This window comes from Dromaius novaehollandiae, chromosome 3 (assembly GCF_036370855.1).
Source record: "Dromaius novaehollandiae isolate bDroNov1 chromosome 3, bDroNov1.hap1, whole genome shotgun sequence".
In the NCBI taxonomy this organism is placed as follows: domain Eukaryota; kingdom Metazoa; phylum Chordata; class Aves; order Casuariiformes; family Dromaiidae; genus Dromaius; species Dromaius novaehollandiae.
The window spans coordinates 61,602,791-61,623,110 of NC_088100.1; the positions used below are offsets into that span (position 1 = coordinate 61,602,791).

The 20,320-nt window shown below is 35.2% G+C and overlaps 1 protein-coding gene across 4 annotated transcripts in view; it reads left to right on the forward strand.

Annotated features, from left to right (window-relative positions):
- AKAP7 (A-kinase anchoring protein 7) overlaps window positions 1–20,320 on the forward strand; it is a 91,785-nt gene that overhangs the window by 4,349 nt on the left and 67,116 nt on the right. For all 4 annotated transcript variants that reach the window (XR_003262229.2, XM_064508983.1, XM_064508984.1 and 1 more), the window contains exons 2-5: window positions 110–262; window positions 1,332–1,477; window positions 4,564–4,700; window positions 9,840–10,000. Coding sequence is in view for 3 of the 4 variants with exons in the window: in XM_064508983.1 (XP_064365053.1) it covers window positions 110–262; window positions 1,332–1,477; window positions 4,564–4,700; window positions 9,840–10,000 (597 nt within the window). In the remaining variant the exon portion in view is untranslated. The remainder of the gene's footprint in view (window positions 1–109; window positions 263–1,331; window positions 1,478–4,563; window positions 4,701–9,839; window positions 10,001–20,320) is intronic.

Sequence of the window (20,320 nt, forward strand, 5' to 3'; positions counted from 1 at the left end):
TTGTTGACAAACAGAGACACATATGCTTTGTACTTTGCCTGTGTATAATGTCTCTTAGTTGTTTATATTGAAATCTAAGACCCAGTGTGTTATTTTAAATATATTACAGATGAGCTGGAAAATGTACTGGAAAAGAAGATCTTGAAAGAAAATGGAAAAAGCACACAACACAGAAAAGAACGATGCGCTTCTGCTGATTCTATAGACTCTCTGATGGTAGAAATGCCATTTGTCAACATAGATATTGAAGATGAATTTGCTAGTAAGTATGTTTCAACAAAAGTAGCATAAAAGCATAGATGTATCACACATTCAATTCTTGATCCTGCCTGCTGGCACATACAGGTAGGCTGTTCCTTTGGAATGAGAACTGTTCTCTCACTGAGAACAAAATCAAGTCCAGAGTCTCTGTTTTTAGTACTCAGTCCTGCAAATAGTTGAACATACTAAAATTTACCATTCTGTGGTCCATTGCAGAAATGAGTCACGGGATGGAGGCATCTCTTACGCCTGTTTATATTACTATATGTAAGCTTCTCAAATGATAATGATAGCTTTTATAAGCTGTCCTCCAAGACGTGTGTTCCCAACATGTGCTAGAAATGCACATATAATTGGACAGTGGATGCCTGCAGTCTCGTCAGCTGATGGAGTTACATCAGGCCACATGATGGAAAGGGGTCTAAAAGGTCTTGCAGAAATAAGGTGCAAGAAATTAATTCATGGAACAGTGGAAGAACTGGATACGTGCACCTTTCTTTCCCCATGTTGGAAGGAGTCTTCGGAAAAGGAGGAGGCAGAGAGTAGGTTTGGGTTGGATGAAATTTTCTTCTGGTCTGGGTTTGGTCCACAAACTGTAGGTTGGCCAGTTCTGGTCTAATACAACTTTTTTCCTTTAATAATCCTATGTATTGTCTTGCATTATATTTCAAAATGCAGTGTGCATGGGATTTTGTAACTTAGTATTGGCCCTTTTGCTATAAAGTCATGTTCATGTTCAAGCATAGACAGTATCAGACCTATTCCACTACAGCGTGAGTTGGTTATATGCCAGGAGTTGTTTGGAAACCATATGTCTACATTAGTGGCTAATAAGCCCTATTTAGAGGTATAGGCTGTTCAGGTAGAGCACTCCACTTGCATGACAATGTTAACTTCAAGTTGGAGTGGGATCCCAATCAGACAGGTCAGAGCATAGGCACATCAGATGCTGGGAAGATGTTCTCCAGTCAGCTGATTGAAGTCTAGCTCCTGTTGACATGATTTTAGGTATATCTTTGTTCCAGTTTGTCTGCATGCTGACAGTAGTTTCATTTTTTTTTTCTCTTCAGTACATTCAGCCTCTGAAGTAAATGTAAAAAACAAAAGGAAGAGGACTACTGGAAGGGAAAATGAAGAAGACAGTGAGAGAAAGAAGAAAAAGAAAAAAGAGTATCAGCCAAATTATTTCATTTCTATCCCAATTACTAATCCAGAGGTAATATTCTTGTATTAAACTAATTTAGTATAACCAAAATTATTTCAACATGTGCTTGTGTTTATAAAAAAAAGTATCTGTTCTTGAGCAAAATAAATTGTTTTCAAGTATTTTTCAAAACACAGTCTATTCAAGTAGTGACTTTTTTATTTACCTACCTTTTCTGTAAATAAAATCACTTATCCGGAAAAGATTAGAGAAAAACATTTTTTTCTTTATTCCATTTGTCAGTTTTATGGATTTTACGTCATTTTGATTGAAGTTGGTGTAAATTTCCCCTCTATACTTTGTTTCCAGTATTGGTTATTTTGTCAGTCCTTTTTATTTAAACAGGAAAATCCCTAGCAATATATTTTTAGCATTCCTTAGAGACAGGAATTTATCTTGTGTAACAACACATTCTAAGCTCTTGACATTTCATACTCTTTATATTGCTTAAAAATTGAGAATTTCACTTGACTGTATAGTTCCTAACAAAGAAATCATCTTAGTCCAAGCTGTTTATTCATTGTAAATTCCTGTTTTCCATTTTCTTGTTTTTGTTTTAGTGAAGCAGAAGGTGTGTTTTAGGGATTCATTATTTATCATAGTAAAATTTTAACTCTTCTAGTAGCAATGTCCGTTTTAGTCCTGATCCTGCAATTTTTTCTGCAGAAAGACTTTGCAGCACTGGCAGGAAACAAAAAAAAAAGCATTGTACTTTTATCCATGAGTTGTTGTTTCTTCTATCTTTGAGATAGTTGACTTGTACAAGAACTAAGTGCACCTACCCCAGGAGATGTTAAGTAGTCTTTTTACAGCAAAGGCAACATCTCAGAAGAGAAATTCACTTTTTCATCCCTTTTTCAGTTTTGTATACAAGAATAAAACATCTTTGGTTAAGAATTAAATTTGAATCCATGGCTTTTTTAACTAGGCAGTTAGTAGTTTAAAAACTTTCCAGTGAGATACATCATCTCATTTAAAATATAGAAGCGCTATGGTTTTCATCAGATGCCTTTCAAATGGATCGAAAAAGGGCAGTACACTCTTTAAGAAAATCTTTTTTCTTGTAGTTTCATTTAACGTAATAGTAGATGAGGATGATTGCTTATATGCTGTGGGACCTGTCTGATATGGCTGTTGTGATAACTTCTGTGTCTTCAGCAAGGAAAGTAGGTATATTATGTTTAAATGTTAAACCCACTAGTTTACCACCATTTTCTAATTCAGATTTGTTTTTTATTATCAGCAGATACCTCCCAGATGATTTTTAACTTATCCTACATCTATAGTATACATTCTCTGAGAAAGTCAAAGATTGAGAGAATCTGAAATGAAAATAAAAGCAAACTACATCTGAAAATTACAGTGTAGTCTTTGATTCTTTGAGAAATATTACATGAAAAAGAGATTATAGAGACTGATTTTATAATATTCCAGGAGAACCTGACCCAAATATCTTGGGAGACCTTTTAGGCTATCTTACTCTGAAATCTCTCTTCTTCCAGTCATCTCTCATGATTTAACAATTGGAAGAATAATGCAGGGGGTATATATTCTGATAATTGACAATTGCTGTTCACAGTTGTTAGTGTTTCAAGTTGTTGGCTGAGTGGAAAAGTTTTAACTATGCATGCTTTTTTATGTGTCATGTATTTAGTAATTACAATTTCCTGTCCTTTACAGAGGTAAAGGAACAAGTATATTAAATCTCAGAGCATTTGAGAATTCTAAGACTTCGCTATAATGTTTTGTTTATAATTGCCTTGGATGTAGAATTGTTCTGAAAGTAGAAAATACACATTGGAATACGTATAGGCAACATTAGCTAAAATTTAGACTTAAACACCTGGTGTCTTTATAGCCAGAGGGGAGCTGGTAATTACAAGTGGTACTTCAGTTAGTAATAAAAGACTTTTCTTTTGTGAAGATCTAATTTTATTCTAGCAAAGTATTTTAGGCACTTGTAGTCTTTCTTCATATTATAGGTAGTATCTTTAAGTTTTACACAGAGAAACATTTTGTAGTAAGGGGTATTTCTGGCAATATTTAATGAATTGTCCTTCTTGTAAATTCAACATTTTTCTTGTTTTCTTTTTTCTTGTGTTTTGAATCTTCAGATGATCTGTTAATTTTGAATTCATGCTGAACTCTCTATTATTAGTTTTATAGAAGTAGTTAAATGAATGATTATAAATGTATCCTTTTTTTGTAATTTTTTTAAAGTTATGTCTCATCTGATGTGTTATCAGTTGGTAGATTTACTCTTTAGTCTTGATCATAATTAGGTATAGTTAATCTGTTAAATATTTAAAACTTACAGCCTTTGTATTCACTTCCTAGTAGTGTTCTTGCAAGAAGCAAAACTAAGTTATTTTCTTATTCTTCAGGGTAATATATTGTAAGCAATGGGTGAGATCACCTTGAAATCGGTGTTAGGGTTCTTCTAAATATCTACACTCAGATTATTGTAATTTCAAGCACAGTAAACTTTTTCGGATACACTTTATAAAACGTGAAACCATAGGAATAATTCTGATGAAGAAAATGTAAATCAAGTGCTTTTAAAAAAAGAAAAAAAGACTGATGGTATTATAGCTGTATAAATGTTGTGCAGAAATTCCTTAAAATATATTTGAAGAGAATTATATCTCTCTCTGACAGCGTAATCAGATATAAATTATGTACTGAATAGTCCTCTGTTTCTTATAAGCCCGATCCTGCAGAGAGCTCTTTCTAGTTCCAGACACTCATCTGCACATAACAACATAAAGTTTAGCAGAGAAGGTGGAGAAAGTCCTTGAGAAAGCCTCTGATTTGGACTACTGGCAGTGCAAAACTGAATGATCCTAATCTATTCCAGGCATCTGTCAAGCTTCTGTCTACAAGCTTCTATTGAGATGTGATGAGGGGATGACCAGTTATTTACTAATCACTCTGTTTTTACTGACTTTGAGTTTACTCAGGCCGATTAGAGGCTTCATCAGACGATGAAACTTCTTTTGCTAGAATGGTTTACATAAATGTTTGATTTCAGCTTGTGTGTTGTCTTGTTCACTTGCTTTATGGGGTACAGTAACTGTCATGTGTTTCTTTCCTCACAGATTACTGGCAGTATTCAGGCTGTCCAAGACACAATAATACAAAAGGATCATAGGCTTTCCAAAGCAATGGTTCGCTGTGGCTCATTGCATGTCACGCTATTGGTGATGCGTTTATCCAGTAAAGAAGAAGTTAGCACGTAGGTATTTTGCTGTTAAACTAAGTATATACAAATGGTTTTGTTGGTGGAGTTCACAGAAAGACTAGAAGGGGTAACTGATGCTTATTTTCTGTCAACAATACATTACTAGGGTTACCGAATATTTTATTAATGTTGTTCTTAAATCGCTAGTCTCAATTACCGGCTTTTTTATGGTGAGATGTCATGAGCTCTGCACAAAACATGCTTTTTTCTTGCATTTTTCAGACCGTGTCCTGAACTTGAATGCATCAATTTCATGTTTGCTGAAGTAATTATTTCAAAACAGTCTTTTGATGTAGGGAGCGTTAAGCAGATTAACAGGGGAACTTTCAGAATTTCATAGCTTAGCAAATATTATAGGCCAAATTAGTAATTGTCACTGAAAGACTAATGAAATAAGCCTTAGCTACAAGCTATTGCCTCATGTGGTTAGAGTTGTTTTACAGTGCTAAGTGAATTTAGTATACTCAGATTAAAATATAAGTACACTAAAAAGTATGATTTTTATATTGCTTCAGTGATATAGCTGAGTTCTCGATCATACAAAAGGCAGAAAAATTGTGGAAAGGCATATGTATTATACGATCATATCATGTATGTGTATAAATGTTAGATGTGACTATTCGCTTTATAAAAAAAGTGTATCTTACTGTTTAGCACATGCCGTACTGCCATCTGATAAGCCTACTTTAATGTACATGTTCAATGGTTAATAAGATGATGTTCTTTTAAGCCTATCTATATAGCTGTAATTTATGAATGTTCATAATAATAATTTGTGTGCCCAGCTGTAATTTTTATTTGAAATGAAAACATGTTTTGCGTTTCATAGTTCTGTTTTACACAGACTTTCTCTGACCAGGTCTGCATCTTCTATTTAGATGTGGTGCCCAGTGGCCTACATGTATGACATTTCTGTAGTTGCGTACTATAGTTGTAGAATTGAGATCGCAAACACTTTTGCATAATACTCTGTAACAGCAATCAAATGCTGATGAATGGTCTGCTGGGATTAAAAGAACATCTGGGATTCCTCCATTGCTTATGTATCAATTTTGTAATGGATTGCTCATGAATCAAAATTCATCAGATCCTTGTAATGCTGTGAAAGAGAAGCCTTACTTTTTCATCTCCCTCCAGATGAGTTTTTTTTAGGATTCCCTCTGTCATATATCTTGCTGGCTTTCTCTGCAGTGGGAGGCATGCAGTCCATATACTGACTTATCCAGGCCAAATAATTAATAATTGCAGTGAGACATTGCTTTGGAGATCGTAATGCTGTTACAAAATAATGTCTCTAATAGTAAGTGCATGTGTTGAATCTTTTTTCCCCCAGGAAGTTTGGCTGTTAAACTACAGATTGCTCATAAGAAAGCCAGAATCAAAGACAGAATGTAGAAACGATCTGGTAGTCAAAGGCATACTTTTAATAAATAGGAAGTATTGTGGCTAAAAACATTTAACACAGCTAAAAATAATGACGTACCAATATATCTAACACAATTGCCCTGGTTGTTTTTCACGCCTGTTTCCCTGCATGTTGTAATACTAAATCCTTCAGGCCTCCATCCTCTTATCTCTCCATTGAGGATATCAGCAAAGAGTCTGTCAGCTTCCTCCTTCAGCACTCTGAAGGGAAAGAAACAGATAGCTGGTAAGAGAGAATAAAAAGGAAACCAAAGAATTCTGGATCGGCTGGGTTTGCTCTCTTCTCCACGTTCCTTTTGTCTCCTGAAGTGTGCGTAGCAGCTTCTTTCTGCCCTGGTTGGTGAGCGAGCAGTGGTAGCACCTGAAAGTTGGTGAGAACAACCACCAACTATGTCAGCAAGATTTCTTTTTAAAGGAGCGTAAGCATTAACTTTTTTAGAAGGAAATGAAAGGAGATCTTGAAGGCCAGTATGCCTCTTCATGAATACTTTTTAGAGTTCTAAGCAGTATATCAAAACAAATATCCTTAAATTCAGTGTCTTCTGACTCCTTGAGCTCCTTTTTGGCTCTCACTATCTGACTGTCACCCCAGCACTTACTGATGGAGTTCTTCTCTGCCTCTCCCAGCAGAACTCCACAGTCCAGGCACCCAGGAGCTGTCCTCTAGTCAGCAGCAGCTTCCCCAGTGATTCGCCCCTTCCCTGGCCAGGTGCCTCCTACAGGCATCTAGCCCAGCTATCTTCAGGTATTCTAGATTATATTTTCTGTTATTTGTGATTCTTATTTTTTCCTGATTGATGTATTCTGTTCAGTGTTTTGGGAGAACTTGAAGACTAAAACGCTGATTTTTCCTTTCTTTGCTTCACCAATTTTGGATACCAGGTTAATGGAAAGAAACCAAGATCCAGACTGACACGAGAACCTGTGTGTAATGTAGGGTTACAGTAATCCCTCAAACAAAGTACATCTAGTTAAGTAGGCGTTTGAGATGAGAGTTCACAGATGCTTAAGTTTGGATCCATTAGTTACTTATATCTACATTTTTTTCTACTGTGTATGCACAATAATGCCTTTGTCTATGCAGAAATGAAATGTGCTGAAGGTTATTTGAAGTTGCAATGTGTGAAAGAATGTTCTATACATAGTGTTGAATGTAATACAAAGTATAGCAGCAACTTCAATTCAAAAACACAGAATACAAAGTGGTGATAGTGATGGTGTTCCATTTGTGTGATATTTTGGTACATACAGCTTTGGCCCTGAGAATGGCCCCAAAGATCTGTAGTTTAGACCTCCTCCTTCAGAGGGAGTCTACACCTGCAATTCCTATGCAAGTTTCCTAGCTGATAGGCTATAGTCTAGCCTTCATGAATGCACTTTGTATCCTTTTTGTAAAACTCTATGAAATCAAGAATGTGTAATTTGAAAAATCTTGAAGAAAACAAGCAAGAAAATCAGGACAGCACTCCCTTCAAAGAAAGGAGTTCTAGTTTATGCTAGCAACCTATGTGTATTTTATTCATTTACTTTAATATAAAATGCATACACAGCCATGGGATCACGTACTAGAAATTACAAGTCTTGCCTTCCCAGTAAATAATCCCTTCATTACCAGGCTATAGTGTCACAGTTCATCTTGCTTATTATCTGTCAAAGACTCTGTGAATCTGACCTTTTCATTATATGTATGAGAGCTGAAAGGATTCAGTTTGGCTTTTTTTGTAAGGTTGCTTTTTCTAACAAGAATTCTAAGTGAACAATTTAGCTAGTTTCTAAAAAGAACTTACATAAATTTTAAGTGCTATAGTATTTACATTACAACAGCACAGAAAATAACAGGCCCTCCTTCTGCAATCCTCATTGGAATACACTTAGAATGTTTTGTTTTTTTCCTTTTGTTATTTCTTCTCCCCAGTTTGGAGTAAAATGCTCATAAACTTTGTTGTTATCCTTTGGGTTAGCGCACCCACTAGCTGAGTGCACCAATATCATGTATCTATGGTTGTGTGCTTTGGTCAGAATAAATTATTTTAGACATTGTAAATACTACTTGGGTGTGAAATGACAAGAAAATACCACTGTTCTGTTTGTTACTGTGGAGGTCAGTGGTAATGTCTGCCCTTATGAAAGGTCTGCAAGTATTGCACAAACAGAAGACAGTGGAACAGTCTTGTGTAATTGTGATGAGGGTAGGTAAATGGCAGAGACTATACCCAAAGAGAAATATGTCTTTGTCAAGGAACAAGTAATTGCCTTGTTGCTTAAAATGGCCATATAGGAGCTAAAATACTACTAGGCTGTAGATTAAAACCATTTAAAAAAATGGGAGGAGTATATTAATCAGGGAATTTTTGTCGTGTAATCAGCATTGCTTCTTTCTTACCTGGCATGTTTGTTAACTGCGTAGTTCTCATTCAAGACTCCATCTTGGTAAACACAATGGAAAACTGTGCAAAGTAGTTTATAAATATATAGGCATAAAGACTGTAATTTAGCCTGCTTCGTATGGTAGGAAAGAGATCAGAAATCATGGTGACGGCTTTCTTCCAGATACTATGGAAAGACTAAAATAAACTCTCTTGAGAGTTTTTAAGCTGTTACTGCCATCTAGCGTTTATATAGTCAGCGTCAGATTAGTGAAATAAAAAGTTTACATTCAGTTTCATTGAATAGAACTAAAAGGTTTAAGTATGTGAGAGATTGCTTTTAGAAGACACTAAATATATATATATTTGTTTAGCAGATTAATCATTTCAAAAGAAGTGCAGTTCAAAACAAGTATTTCGTGTATGTGTATTTAATCTAACTAAAATGATTATTAAAATCTTACCAGGCTTGCTCCTGTTTCTTAAGTTATATGTAGATTATGTGTGTGCTGCTTATCTCTTAAAGAAAGTAAGCATCAATTCATATCGTAATTTTTTCCCTAACAGTTCTCAGAGATTAATAGTAATTTTCTATATCATTTTATATATATGTATGTGTATGTGTGTGTATGTATGTATGTATAAGGAGTCAATAACTTGTGTTTATAATATTCAGTAACATTCTGTAGTAACTTTGAATGAAGCAGAATCTTAAACTATTCAGCTGAGATGTCAGGAGACTTTAGGCAAGTGGAGTATGAAATAGCTGACCTGGAGTTTTACCAGCACCTTATAGATTCACATTTGTTTCTTTGGAAAAATTGAGGAAAAATGTCTTCTCCCCAGTGGAACAAATATAAGGAATAAAATTCAGACTACTTTTTTGTGGGGGTAATCTTAAAAGGAAAAAAAAAAAGTTGTGGTTTGAAGCTTCCATTGTTGTCCTTAAGTGATCTGAGTGATTTTATTAGATTTCAGATGAACAAAAGTGTAAATGTTTGAGAGTGGAAGACCAAGTGCCTCCTAATAAGCAGTATATTTAAATCAGGTGCACAAAGCAATAGAGACACTGTATTCTTAATGTCTAGTCCCTTTGAGGACTGAGTTAAACTAGTTTCAGAAATTACAGCTGCTTCTTGGTCTGCCTCACTGTTTCTGTGGTTTTGCGGCAGGTTGTGCGAAGCTATTTACCTTTATAAAATGGTGAGAATAGTACAGACAGCACTGATAGGAAGTAGTATAAGAATAGTTAAGTAGATAATCAATTGATAGAGTGATTAATAGGAATGTAAACAGTATTAATATTCACTTTCACATAGATATTTTTCTTTCCTCTTGACAGAGCAGTTGGTGCTCTTTCAGACAGCAAAGATATGGTAGAAGATCTCCTAAAAGGAAAAACTGTGGATTTGTCTTTTCAAGGAATTGATCACTTCAAAAACGAAGTTGGATTTGTGAAGTTGGAAGAAAGCGATCATACAGCTATACTTATGGAAATAGCAGGTACTACTTGTCCATATAGTTTAAGTGCTTTAATGATTTTCAATAGCCTTATAAAGTTGAGTCCTACGTGATGATGGAGCGCAAAGCTGAGCATATTAGTGCCAATTCAGTCAACATTAATTTTCCTTTAACAATTAAAAGGATTAGGTGATGGATTTCCCAGCATGGTTGAAAAGGACACCGATGAATTACAAACAGTTATGTTCCCTCAGATCTTTTTATTTAGTATCTCTAAGTAACACAGCACAGATTTGTAGATGGATACAGAAACTCCACTCTGTTTTGGTCCAGGTAATGTCTCCTGCTTCTCAGCTGATATTTACACTCCTTTCAATTTGTATATTCATACTTACCGACTCTGAGAATTGTATCTTTGGATCCGTTTTGTCTAATGCAAAGTTACATAGTTCTCCTCTGTATGTTCACCTTGCTGAACAAAACTCCGAGAGACTGAGTGATATTCTTTCCCTTACTGTGGTCTGGGAAATCTTAAGCTTTGTGTTTCCTTTACTTAGTGTATATCACTCTTAAATCTCAGTGAATTAATTGTAACTTACCACACCCACATGTATATATGTTTATGTGCGTGTGCATATGTGTATGTAAATATATACACACAAGTGTGTATGTATACATATACACATATGTATTTATTTTATGCATTTATATGAGTCAAATGTACCCTTTCTCTGCAGAGCTGGTAGAATAAGGGGAAATCAGGAAAAGGACATAACTGATCTGCCAGAGAAAGGGAGTTGGATTCCATGCAGTTTTAGCTTGAAATTTTTCTTGCAGTTGTGGAACCACTGTGCGTGTCATTCAGTGAGGATTCCTTCCTCATTATCTAGTCTGTTTGTCTGGAAATTATGAAGTTACTAAAACATATAGCAGACACATGCTATTATAGAGATGCAGTCAGATGTGCTCTTCAAGAGCAAAACTCTCAATTCAGTCTTAACAGTGCAGCTAAGACCACTGTCTTTGCCAGTCGGATAAAATGTGTCCAAAGATACAGTTCTCAGAGTCCCTAGGAATATATAAATTAAAAGTAGTATAAATATCAGGTGAGAAACAGCAGATAGTAGCTAGACCCAAACAAAGTAGAATGGAGTTTTTATATCCATCTACAAATCAGTCCCTAAGCTATGTTGTTTATAGATATTAAATAAAAAGGTCTCTGAGAACAGAACTGTCTGTAATTCATCAGTGTCCTTTTAAACTATCCCAGCAATTCCAACTATTCCTTGGAAAGACTCTTTAAAAAGAGAGTTTTTCAGTATTGATGAATTATCTTTTGTGCTCTGAGGAATGTGAGGTCACACCATCTTTTAATAGTGCAATAACCCATATAGGACACTTTGCAGAGTAGCAAAGACTGCTGCTGTCATACTACCTTTTGTGCAGTCCACAGAGAAAAAATGGAAAAAAACTTACTAATATGTTGCTTTCTCTAGCAATTTATTAGTTTAGTTTCTGAAGTACTTAAAAATGTTTAAATTTTTTAACTGGCATTTTGAAAAAAGGTTGAATAGAAGAGATTGACAGAGAACTTTTCAGCTTACTAAATTGGTTATGCTGTTTTTGTGCCTTTAAGAAGCAATGCTTTTAAAAATTTTAAGAAGCTCTCGAGAGAAAATTATTTCTAAAATTCACTTTGATAGAAATGGAACAGTACTTACAGTTGCAGAGAGCCTTCAGCTGTTGAATAATATTATAATTATTTGAAATATTTCATTTACCAAGTATTTTTTCATTCTTTTGGAAGATAGGCTTCCTTATCCTTGTCTTTGAGTACATCTTTAGGTTTCTTCTAAAGATTATAGAATATTGTACATATCCTGTTTTATAAGCCAGGAGATAATTCATAAACTGAGTTTCCTTTCCATATCCCTTATGAAAGGAGATTAATGTTTTCTATTAGCGACAGTAGCTTTTGATTTTGAGACATCTATAGTAAATTATTAAGAACTTCAAAGTAATTAAAGTTGCTAGAGACAGAAAGCTAATTATCTTTTAACTGTAAGAAATAATGAAAGTTGTTATAAATTATTTTCCTATTTTAAATTAATTTTCCAGATTTTGATCAGAATGAAAGGTAAGATCAAATTTCAACCTTTGTTTTCAGTTAGACACTCATTCACAGTAGAAAAACTCATAGTAAGGTCAAAATTTTGCCAGTCTTCATGAGAAAGTGATAGGGAAAGGAGTACTAAGCCTGATTCTTTCAATTACGGCACTTGATTTCTCTATGTCTCAGTTGCCCATCTGAAAATAAAAAATAAAATTGTTTTGTTTGTAAAGCATATTTACTGATACCTACTGGTGAAAATTCTTTGCTTATAGTAAAACTTCAGCTGCATATCATTATTATTATTTATTACTGCTTTTTAGTAAAAACAATTCCTTATCATTTCAGTACTTGTTTCTGTCAGCTGCAGAGATCATTTCTTGGCCTTATGCCTGTCATTTAGTCCCTAGACTTATAGTGATGTTTGTTTCATCTGGATTTAATTCGAAAGCAGGGTAGGAAACTGAGCATTACCAGAAGAAAATGGTATGACTTCTTAACATTCTTATCAACTGTCATAACTGTGAATTCTGAATTGCTGCTGATTTCAAAGTATCTTTTTTGGCTTTCTTGGAAATGCTAGTATCATTTCATAACAGGTAACCTATTTCATGAGAGCCAATTTTTGTATCCATACCTACACAAGAAAAAGGGTTTTGCATCTGTAATTATGTGACACTGCAAATTATACAAGTGTGTTTCAAAAATTAGGTTAGTTGCATATTAAATTGGCAAGGTATGAGTTAAAAAAAAAAGTACGTCCTAAATAATTTCTGCATGTGTCTTCATTAGGTTTGATTGAAAGGACTTTGCTGTAAGTAACCTGGCAAAATAGATAGTTAATACACTGAATTCCTTCAGGGCAGTGCAGTTGAGGATGTGAAATAATCATATTCATATGATTACTTCAATACTGATGAGGCAAACAAGACAATTGTTAGGAGCTCCCTCACCCACACCAAAATATAATGACATGTATGACTTTAACATAACGTATGGAGATAATAGGAATGTTTTTTCTTTTATGATTTTCTTCATTTTCTTGAATCTGGTAATTTTCTTTGTTTCAATGGGCCTTATTTTGGGAACTGGCATGGCTCATTACCTTTAAGGTTATTGAATTTTCTAGTCATGGTTATGGACCATCAGGTGATGGGTATGAACCTGTTGGAAACAATGGATAGTATTTTCTTTTGATTATTTTAACTTCAGTGACTGATTATATTACCTTTCTTCACAACTTTGGATGCATTGGATGTTTCATCTAACTTATTACACAGCCATAAAGGTGTTAACTGCTTTTTGTTACTTACAAAGTCAGTCAGTGAGTTGAATAGAAATGATCACATCTCATCTAGTTCTACTCCTTTATAATGCAGACATATTTTGGTGTACTGGCCTGCACTTGATATGGTGAATATACCCTTCTCATCTAAAGAATCTTATTAGCAGAAATGAGCCTTTGAGTTCATTGTCTGCAATACATTGAATATATTCAAAAGAGGCTGCCTGTCAAAATTATGCTTAGTATTCTTGCTCTGTGAGTGGTATATTGAACATATATTTTTTAAAGACTGTTGTGAGAGAAAATACTGGGAACTCTTTTCTGGTGGACTGCTTATTGTAATGTATACACTGAGAGGTTTATTATATGCTTGAGAGAAATATTGTCAGAACCTTATTCTGGCTCCTTGTACAATTTGACTGTGAAATTTATATTACTTGTGTGCCTAGAAAACTTTAATTTAAAAACTGAAGCTGGCAGAAAGAAGTACAGTATTGCCTGCAGGATATTAATCTTTTGTTGCTGTTTGTAGAACACAGTAAAGAGACGTCATTTCTTTAGCTGGTTTGATTTTTGGCAAGACTGAGTTTAGTTTGTTACAGAAATACTATTTTGCTACTTTAAGCTTATGTATGGTTTCTTCTACGCTATGAGGTAATATTTATTTCACCTGCTGCCTTCTGTTCTGGCACAGTCATGACAATAAATTAAGCTTAGTTCCTTAAATTACATGGATATATTTTGTTTGAAGCTGGTAACATCTGAATGCACTACATCATTATTATAATGGTTAAGTGTATATGTATGGTACTACCAATGTAAATGGACAAGAGTTTAGAAAGGCAGAGATAATGGATTTTCTGTTTGTTTTGATTTGCTAATTATGTCAGAATTGTGAGAAGTGTTTTAATCACTTTCAGTCCAAGTCTTTTTAGAAATCCTGAGCACAAAGCAAAATACACACTTAATACTTAAATGAGGCTTCATTTCTTGTACTTTGGTGCACCACAGAATACTTTTTAAGTACTATTATTTGGCTTAGTCTTTCATTTTAATAATTAAATTATATACTATTTGGAACTGATAGAACTGAATAAGTAAATCTTGTATTTAACCCATAGGACTTGCAGATTTTTCCATGGATGATGCCAGTTATGTTCTGACCATCAGAGGGAGCCTGTTCTGTGAACAAAATAGCTGTTAGTGCCAATTTACTTTTTCTTTTCCTTTTAGTCCTTCAATTTTTAAAAAAATGATGATTTTTTTGGCTTAAACATCTTAATACAGTTAGGACTCTGCTGGAAAGGCATGTAGTATCTCCTCTAACTTAGTTTCCTAAAAGTGACAGTTAATCTAATCTTGCTAGTAGGTTTTTTTTTTTCAGCAGCAGTTTATGCAGTTCTTTAAAGATTATGAACCCACACATTTACATCTAGTGCAGGGTTGGTGTGTTGCCCTCAGAAGCTGTCTCTCTGTGTTGACTTTAGGGAGCCCAGAAAAATCTTTTAATCTAGGCATTTCAGTTCCAGACATTTCAAGGCAGAATAAAATGAATTTTGCTGCTTGTCAGTTCTTAAGTCATTTCATATGATGTATAAATTGAGAACTCAAAACAGTTGTAATTTTCCAGTAAAAGAACTGATTTGTACAAAGTGAACAAACAGCTGTTAGTCCAAATCCATAACAATTTGCATTGAAAATGTACTGCTGTGGTATAAATTATATTTTCTTTTAGTACACATTCCATTAATTATAGTTCCACCTAGTATAGGTAGCAGAACTCTAATGGCTAATGGACTGTGCAGAAGTTTGGCTCATCCCTCGCAAGAGAAGCATACTCTAAAATTGAAAATAAGCAGCAGTATGCAGCTGTCTCAAAAAGATAATCATCAACACCCACAAATCCTTATATACCAGATCCTGTCAACACATGTAACCAGGAAAAAAAAACCCCACTTTTTGATTTCATTACAAGATCAAAGATACCTACACACTGATCATATTAGACCTCAGCACTGTTCATGCTTTCTGCTAGATACTATGTAGTCTTCTGCATGCGGCCTTTTCTAATTAAGCTTTGTCCTATATGACAGTCTTCTTCATTTTGGGCCCATTCACTAGATAAATGCTAACAACAGGGGCAAACATTTTAATGAAAATAAACAATTGCCATTAAGGCTTATTTTAACACCAGAGCATTTTAGAAGTTCGTGCTTCCAGCAGGGAATAGTTGTTAAATGTAGTGTGCTCTTGAACTTAATGCACCCAGTGCAGCTAACAAACTACTAAATGCTGTGCTATTACCAAATCTCTTTGCTCACCCTTTTTTTTTTTTTTTGAGTATCCCATGGCAAGTAAAAGACCCTGAAGTAGATATGTAAGAGCATGGAGCTGGGACAAAGACCACATATTCAGACAAGGTCTTGACATTTTAATCAACAGTTTGGAAAAAGTCCAGAAGAAAGGATGGAAAAAAATCTTTTCACAGTTTAGCAAGTGAAACATGATTTGGCTCTATACTAAAGGCATTTTCAGAAGGTACAGAGAGGGCAAATTTGAAGGGAAGATTAAGAGTTTAACAGAAGTGAAGTGAGGGCAGCAGGAATTAAGTGGAGAGTCTGCCCATAAGGCAAGAGTAAAGGAAACTGTACAGGAGGATGTTGGCATTTACAGACCAGGTAATTAAAACCTGCAATTTTCTGCTGTGCAATCACATGGGATTGGAAGCAAAGCTTTAAAGCATTGCACATAAACTTGTTTAATTAATAGGGAGATTGAAATACCTTAATTTGCCATAGTATTTTGTCTTTGCATCTTGACATTCATTATGGGTTTTATTCTCACTGTAATTGTGTGTGACAGAGATAAAACAAACTAACCATGCACATGCCTGGCTTTGAATCCACAGTTTAATTTCTCCTTGTTATAAGATATTTTTGAGTGTTAATGTCCCTGTGTTTATATAGAATGCCTATGATAATGGGGAAACTTCAATCTGATTAAAGGCTGCTGAGCACTGCTGTATCATTTAATGAAACTGGACATGGTGTTCACTACCTTGATTGCCTTCATTCCTCCTCTAAAGCTCTCATTAGTGATCTCAACTTTTGTTTTTGAATGCTAAAAATGGAAAGCTCTGTGGTCCTCTGAATGCAAGGGCAGCAAGTGCTTTTGGATTTCAGTTACATTATTACTTACTGCCAAACACGGAACAACAGTAGCTATGAAAAGTACCTTATTAAAATGGAACACTAAGATGTGCTTTTGCTTTTTAAAAGAAGGTACTTTCACACTACTACTTGTGTGATAGTGGTAAACATTTAGGAAGTTTTAGAGTGAATTAAAGCTGACAATAGAACTAAGATTCATCAAGAAGTCCCACATAAGCTTCTACTTGAGCCTAATACTTTGAGTCTTCACAGCAGCATTGTTCATGTTGTAAAGCTTACTTTACATGTCTGCATCCAAGCAAAGTGGGCATTGCTTGCTCCACTGCTCCTTGGATTGGATTTTATGAATTAGCACATCTTTTTTCTATATACTTGTATGAGGCTAGAGAGTAAAGAACAGCCCACACTTACTGCTGATACATGGTTGAAATAGCCATGTATCTCACTGATACATAGTTAGTGGTATGGTACAGTGGCAAGTCACTGTACAAAAGCCTGAGCCACATATATAGCCAAATAACAGTAGAAGAACCATTGGAAAATTGTCTGGACTGTTGCCTAACCAGTAGGCACAGTGTAAACCTGACTATTTGCAGAGAAATGCTAGTAGTGGTGGGTATGTGTGTGCATTTAAAAATAGTCACTTTTCATGTGGAGAGGTGAACAAGGCCTTTTCTTTTCTTCTGTCCTGCAGAGAAACATCCCCAGCACCATGAGGTAGGGTGAATTTGGCTTAGCCACCAGTCTGTTTCATCAGAGATTGGGAATTGCTGAACTATTTAGGAATCAATTTTTTTTTTCTGTCAGGCAGCAGTCAGAGATACTCCTCAGTCTGATACTGTCCTTCATACCAATCTTACAGTAAGATGGTAGAGAGTGTGATATTTGATGCACCAGTTGATTATATATTCCAAGCATAACATGAATTCTGAAATTAGCTTTTTAATGCATTCACCTCTAGTGATTTATAATTGCAGTTATGAAAAATCTTAGCCTCTGAGATAGTTGATCTAGAGTTCTTCACTGCTTGGAAAGAGGCCTTTTGAGGTTTTGTGAGTGCTTACACTTTGTACTATTAAGTCAAGATGATCAGAAGAGCTTCTTCAGAAAACCCACACTTCAGCTAATTGATAGCCAACAAAATATTCTTTAAACTAGGCTACAAATTTTAATGTGACCTCCTCGCCGCCCTGAGGCCGGCCACCCGGAGCCAGTTTCCGTTTGTTTGAATTTTTAACCTGTTCAGTGTAGAGCTGTTCTGAGCAACTTTTGCATATCACATTTCAAGTCTAATTATGGGTAAATGGTTGTCTGATGGATTCAGCTGCATGCAGTGTAAGAGATGCAGATGACATGCAGTAATTTTGATATTATAAAAATAAGGCACAAAATGGTATTTTAGAGTACTTCAAACTGCATAAAAGATGGCCTGAAAGCAGTCCAAAAATTTGTTCCAGAAAGTCATTAAGCTTGTAAAAATAGCCTTAACTTTTTGAGGTTATACTTTGAAGCTGCAAGCACTGGTCACCCTGAGGCTAAGAGATCTTGCTTGATTTTCAGTCTAGCTAGTAATGTTTGAAGAAAAGATGTCAGATCCTCATTTGTGAAAACCTGTGGGCTTTGTCTGTCTACCACTCTTGTCACTGGCCTCTAACTTCTTTCCACTCAGGCAGTTCTCATCACAAACTTTCGCCATCACGTATTTGCTCAGTCTTCAAATCCACTTTCATGCGGTCCCTTAAGCCTGGAACTTTCCCTTGCTTGCAACAGCAATGCTTTCTTACTTCCCCAGTTCTTTTAAAACCTGTCTTGTGATTACTTCTTCAAAGGACTGTGTAGATATTAATAGCATCACAATAGTATTTAATCTTCCTTTCTTTCCTTTTTTTCCCTTTATCTCCTCATATTTGTTTTCATTTTCATTACCTTTGGAGAAAGGAATGTTGTGGTAATTATGCTGCAAGTCACCTTAACCAGTACAATGTCACACTTTCCCTAAGTGTGAAATCCTGCAAGGCTGGGGACTAGCTGTAGTGCTAGTGAGTGGGGCTGATCTCCTGAGCCTGTGATGTTTAGTAACAGTCTATGTCATGACAAAGGTGTGGCAGAAGGTCAAGTCTGACCAATATGGGAAAGTGCATGCATGCACACATAGATACAGTCAAACATGAAATCTTTCTTTAAAGTTATGTTTTCTTCCCTCTCTGATTCAGTTTTTCATTGTTTCTTTCTTGATTAGAATTGCAAGGTATTAAAAAAAAAGATTAACTTTGGAAAGTTAAATAGAAGGTGATATTAAATGAAGTCGTCTATTTATCACAAAATGAAGACATGCAGTCCATTTGCTTGCTATTGCACATTGAAAAATGTAGGTGCCGTATTCTTCCATTGTAGCACACGTCTATAGTATCATACGATCAGTCTACCCTGTTAAAAAAAATTGTTTAAAATCCTGTGATCAGATGTGCATGAGCAAACTACTGATCTAAAAGTTAACTTGTGGAGTTAGGGGGACACCCTTAGAAGTGCAGATCTCCAGCAGTACAGATCTCAATTGCAGAAGTGGGAGATAAAACATGACGGCAAAATTGAGCCTTTAGCAGAAAAATAAAGACCACAAGACTCAGTCCATGAGACTGAGTCAGAGTATCACAGGGTAGCATAAACCTGTTTTTAATGAGACTAACCCTTTGCTGAAACACTGAGTCCCCAAATAATGTGGTTGAGAACCAAGCAAAAGGAAACAGAAACTGGATTTGTTACAGCACATTTTAACTTTAAATATATGTAACACTTTATTCAGCACATTGTTTAGCCTACCAACATTATAAAGTAAGCTGGGCATTAGATGCATGGAAATACATGCATGGCATTACTAAATGACTTAATTTGAACTTCCATACCTCAGTTTGTTAGAAGCAGCAAACTTTTATTTATTTATAGTCTTCCGTTGTGATGTGTTAATCTATTGTTCAGTAGCATTTTTGTGCACACCTGCCCAATAGCTTAACAGACATTCAGAATGTAAGTTTAGAACTGTTCCCACAGACACAATTTAAAATAAGAATACAAGTGAGTAAGCTATACTTACATATAGGTATGTATATAGATGTGTAGATATGTATATATAGAGATCTGTAGATACGGATCTATATATAAGCTCTACTTGTGTATAGAAATGTGTATATATATGTATATACACTTGTATATATTATAAAGAGAGGAATAAAAGCACAGGAAGGTATAATAATTGTCCAGCATGACAGAAGAGGTTAGTTTCATGTGTGGTAAGGACGCCCAGATCAGTTGTTGATTAAGGTTTTAATGCAAACCAGAGAGAGAACCCTCACAGGTCAATTTAAAATTCTGCTATTCGCTTAATTAAATATTGGTCCCCTTCTTCTTCATCATTGTTTTCTCAATATTTATCACAAAAATTATGATTAAAATGTGGTCGTTGTTACCCCGTTGACTCTTAGAGTGTAGTATGTTACTGGGTAGTATAGTAATAATTGGAAGAAATAAATTCAGATGATGAAGGGATGGAGAGGCCAAACGCAATAGACTGAAACCAAATTTAAATGTGCTGACTGCCACAGTAGCAAGCAAATGTTTATTCCATGTTTTGAACAATGTATTACAGAATTGTCTGGATTTACTTGGCTGTGGGTAAACGTGACTCTAGTGCTGACATTTACTTTGTCGTATCCCCAAATTCTCATCTGTCCAGCTGTCCATATTTCCAGCAGAGAGCTAAGTCCAGCTTCAACAGCAGGCTGAAGAGCTTCATGGACTCT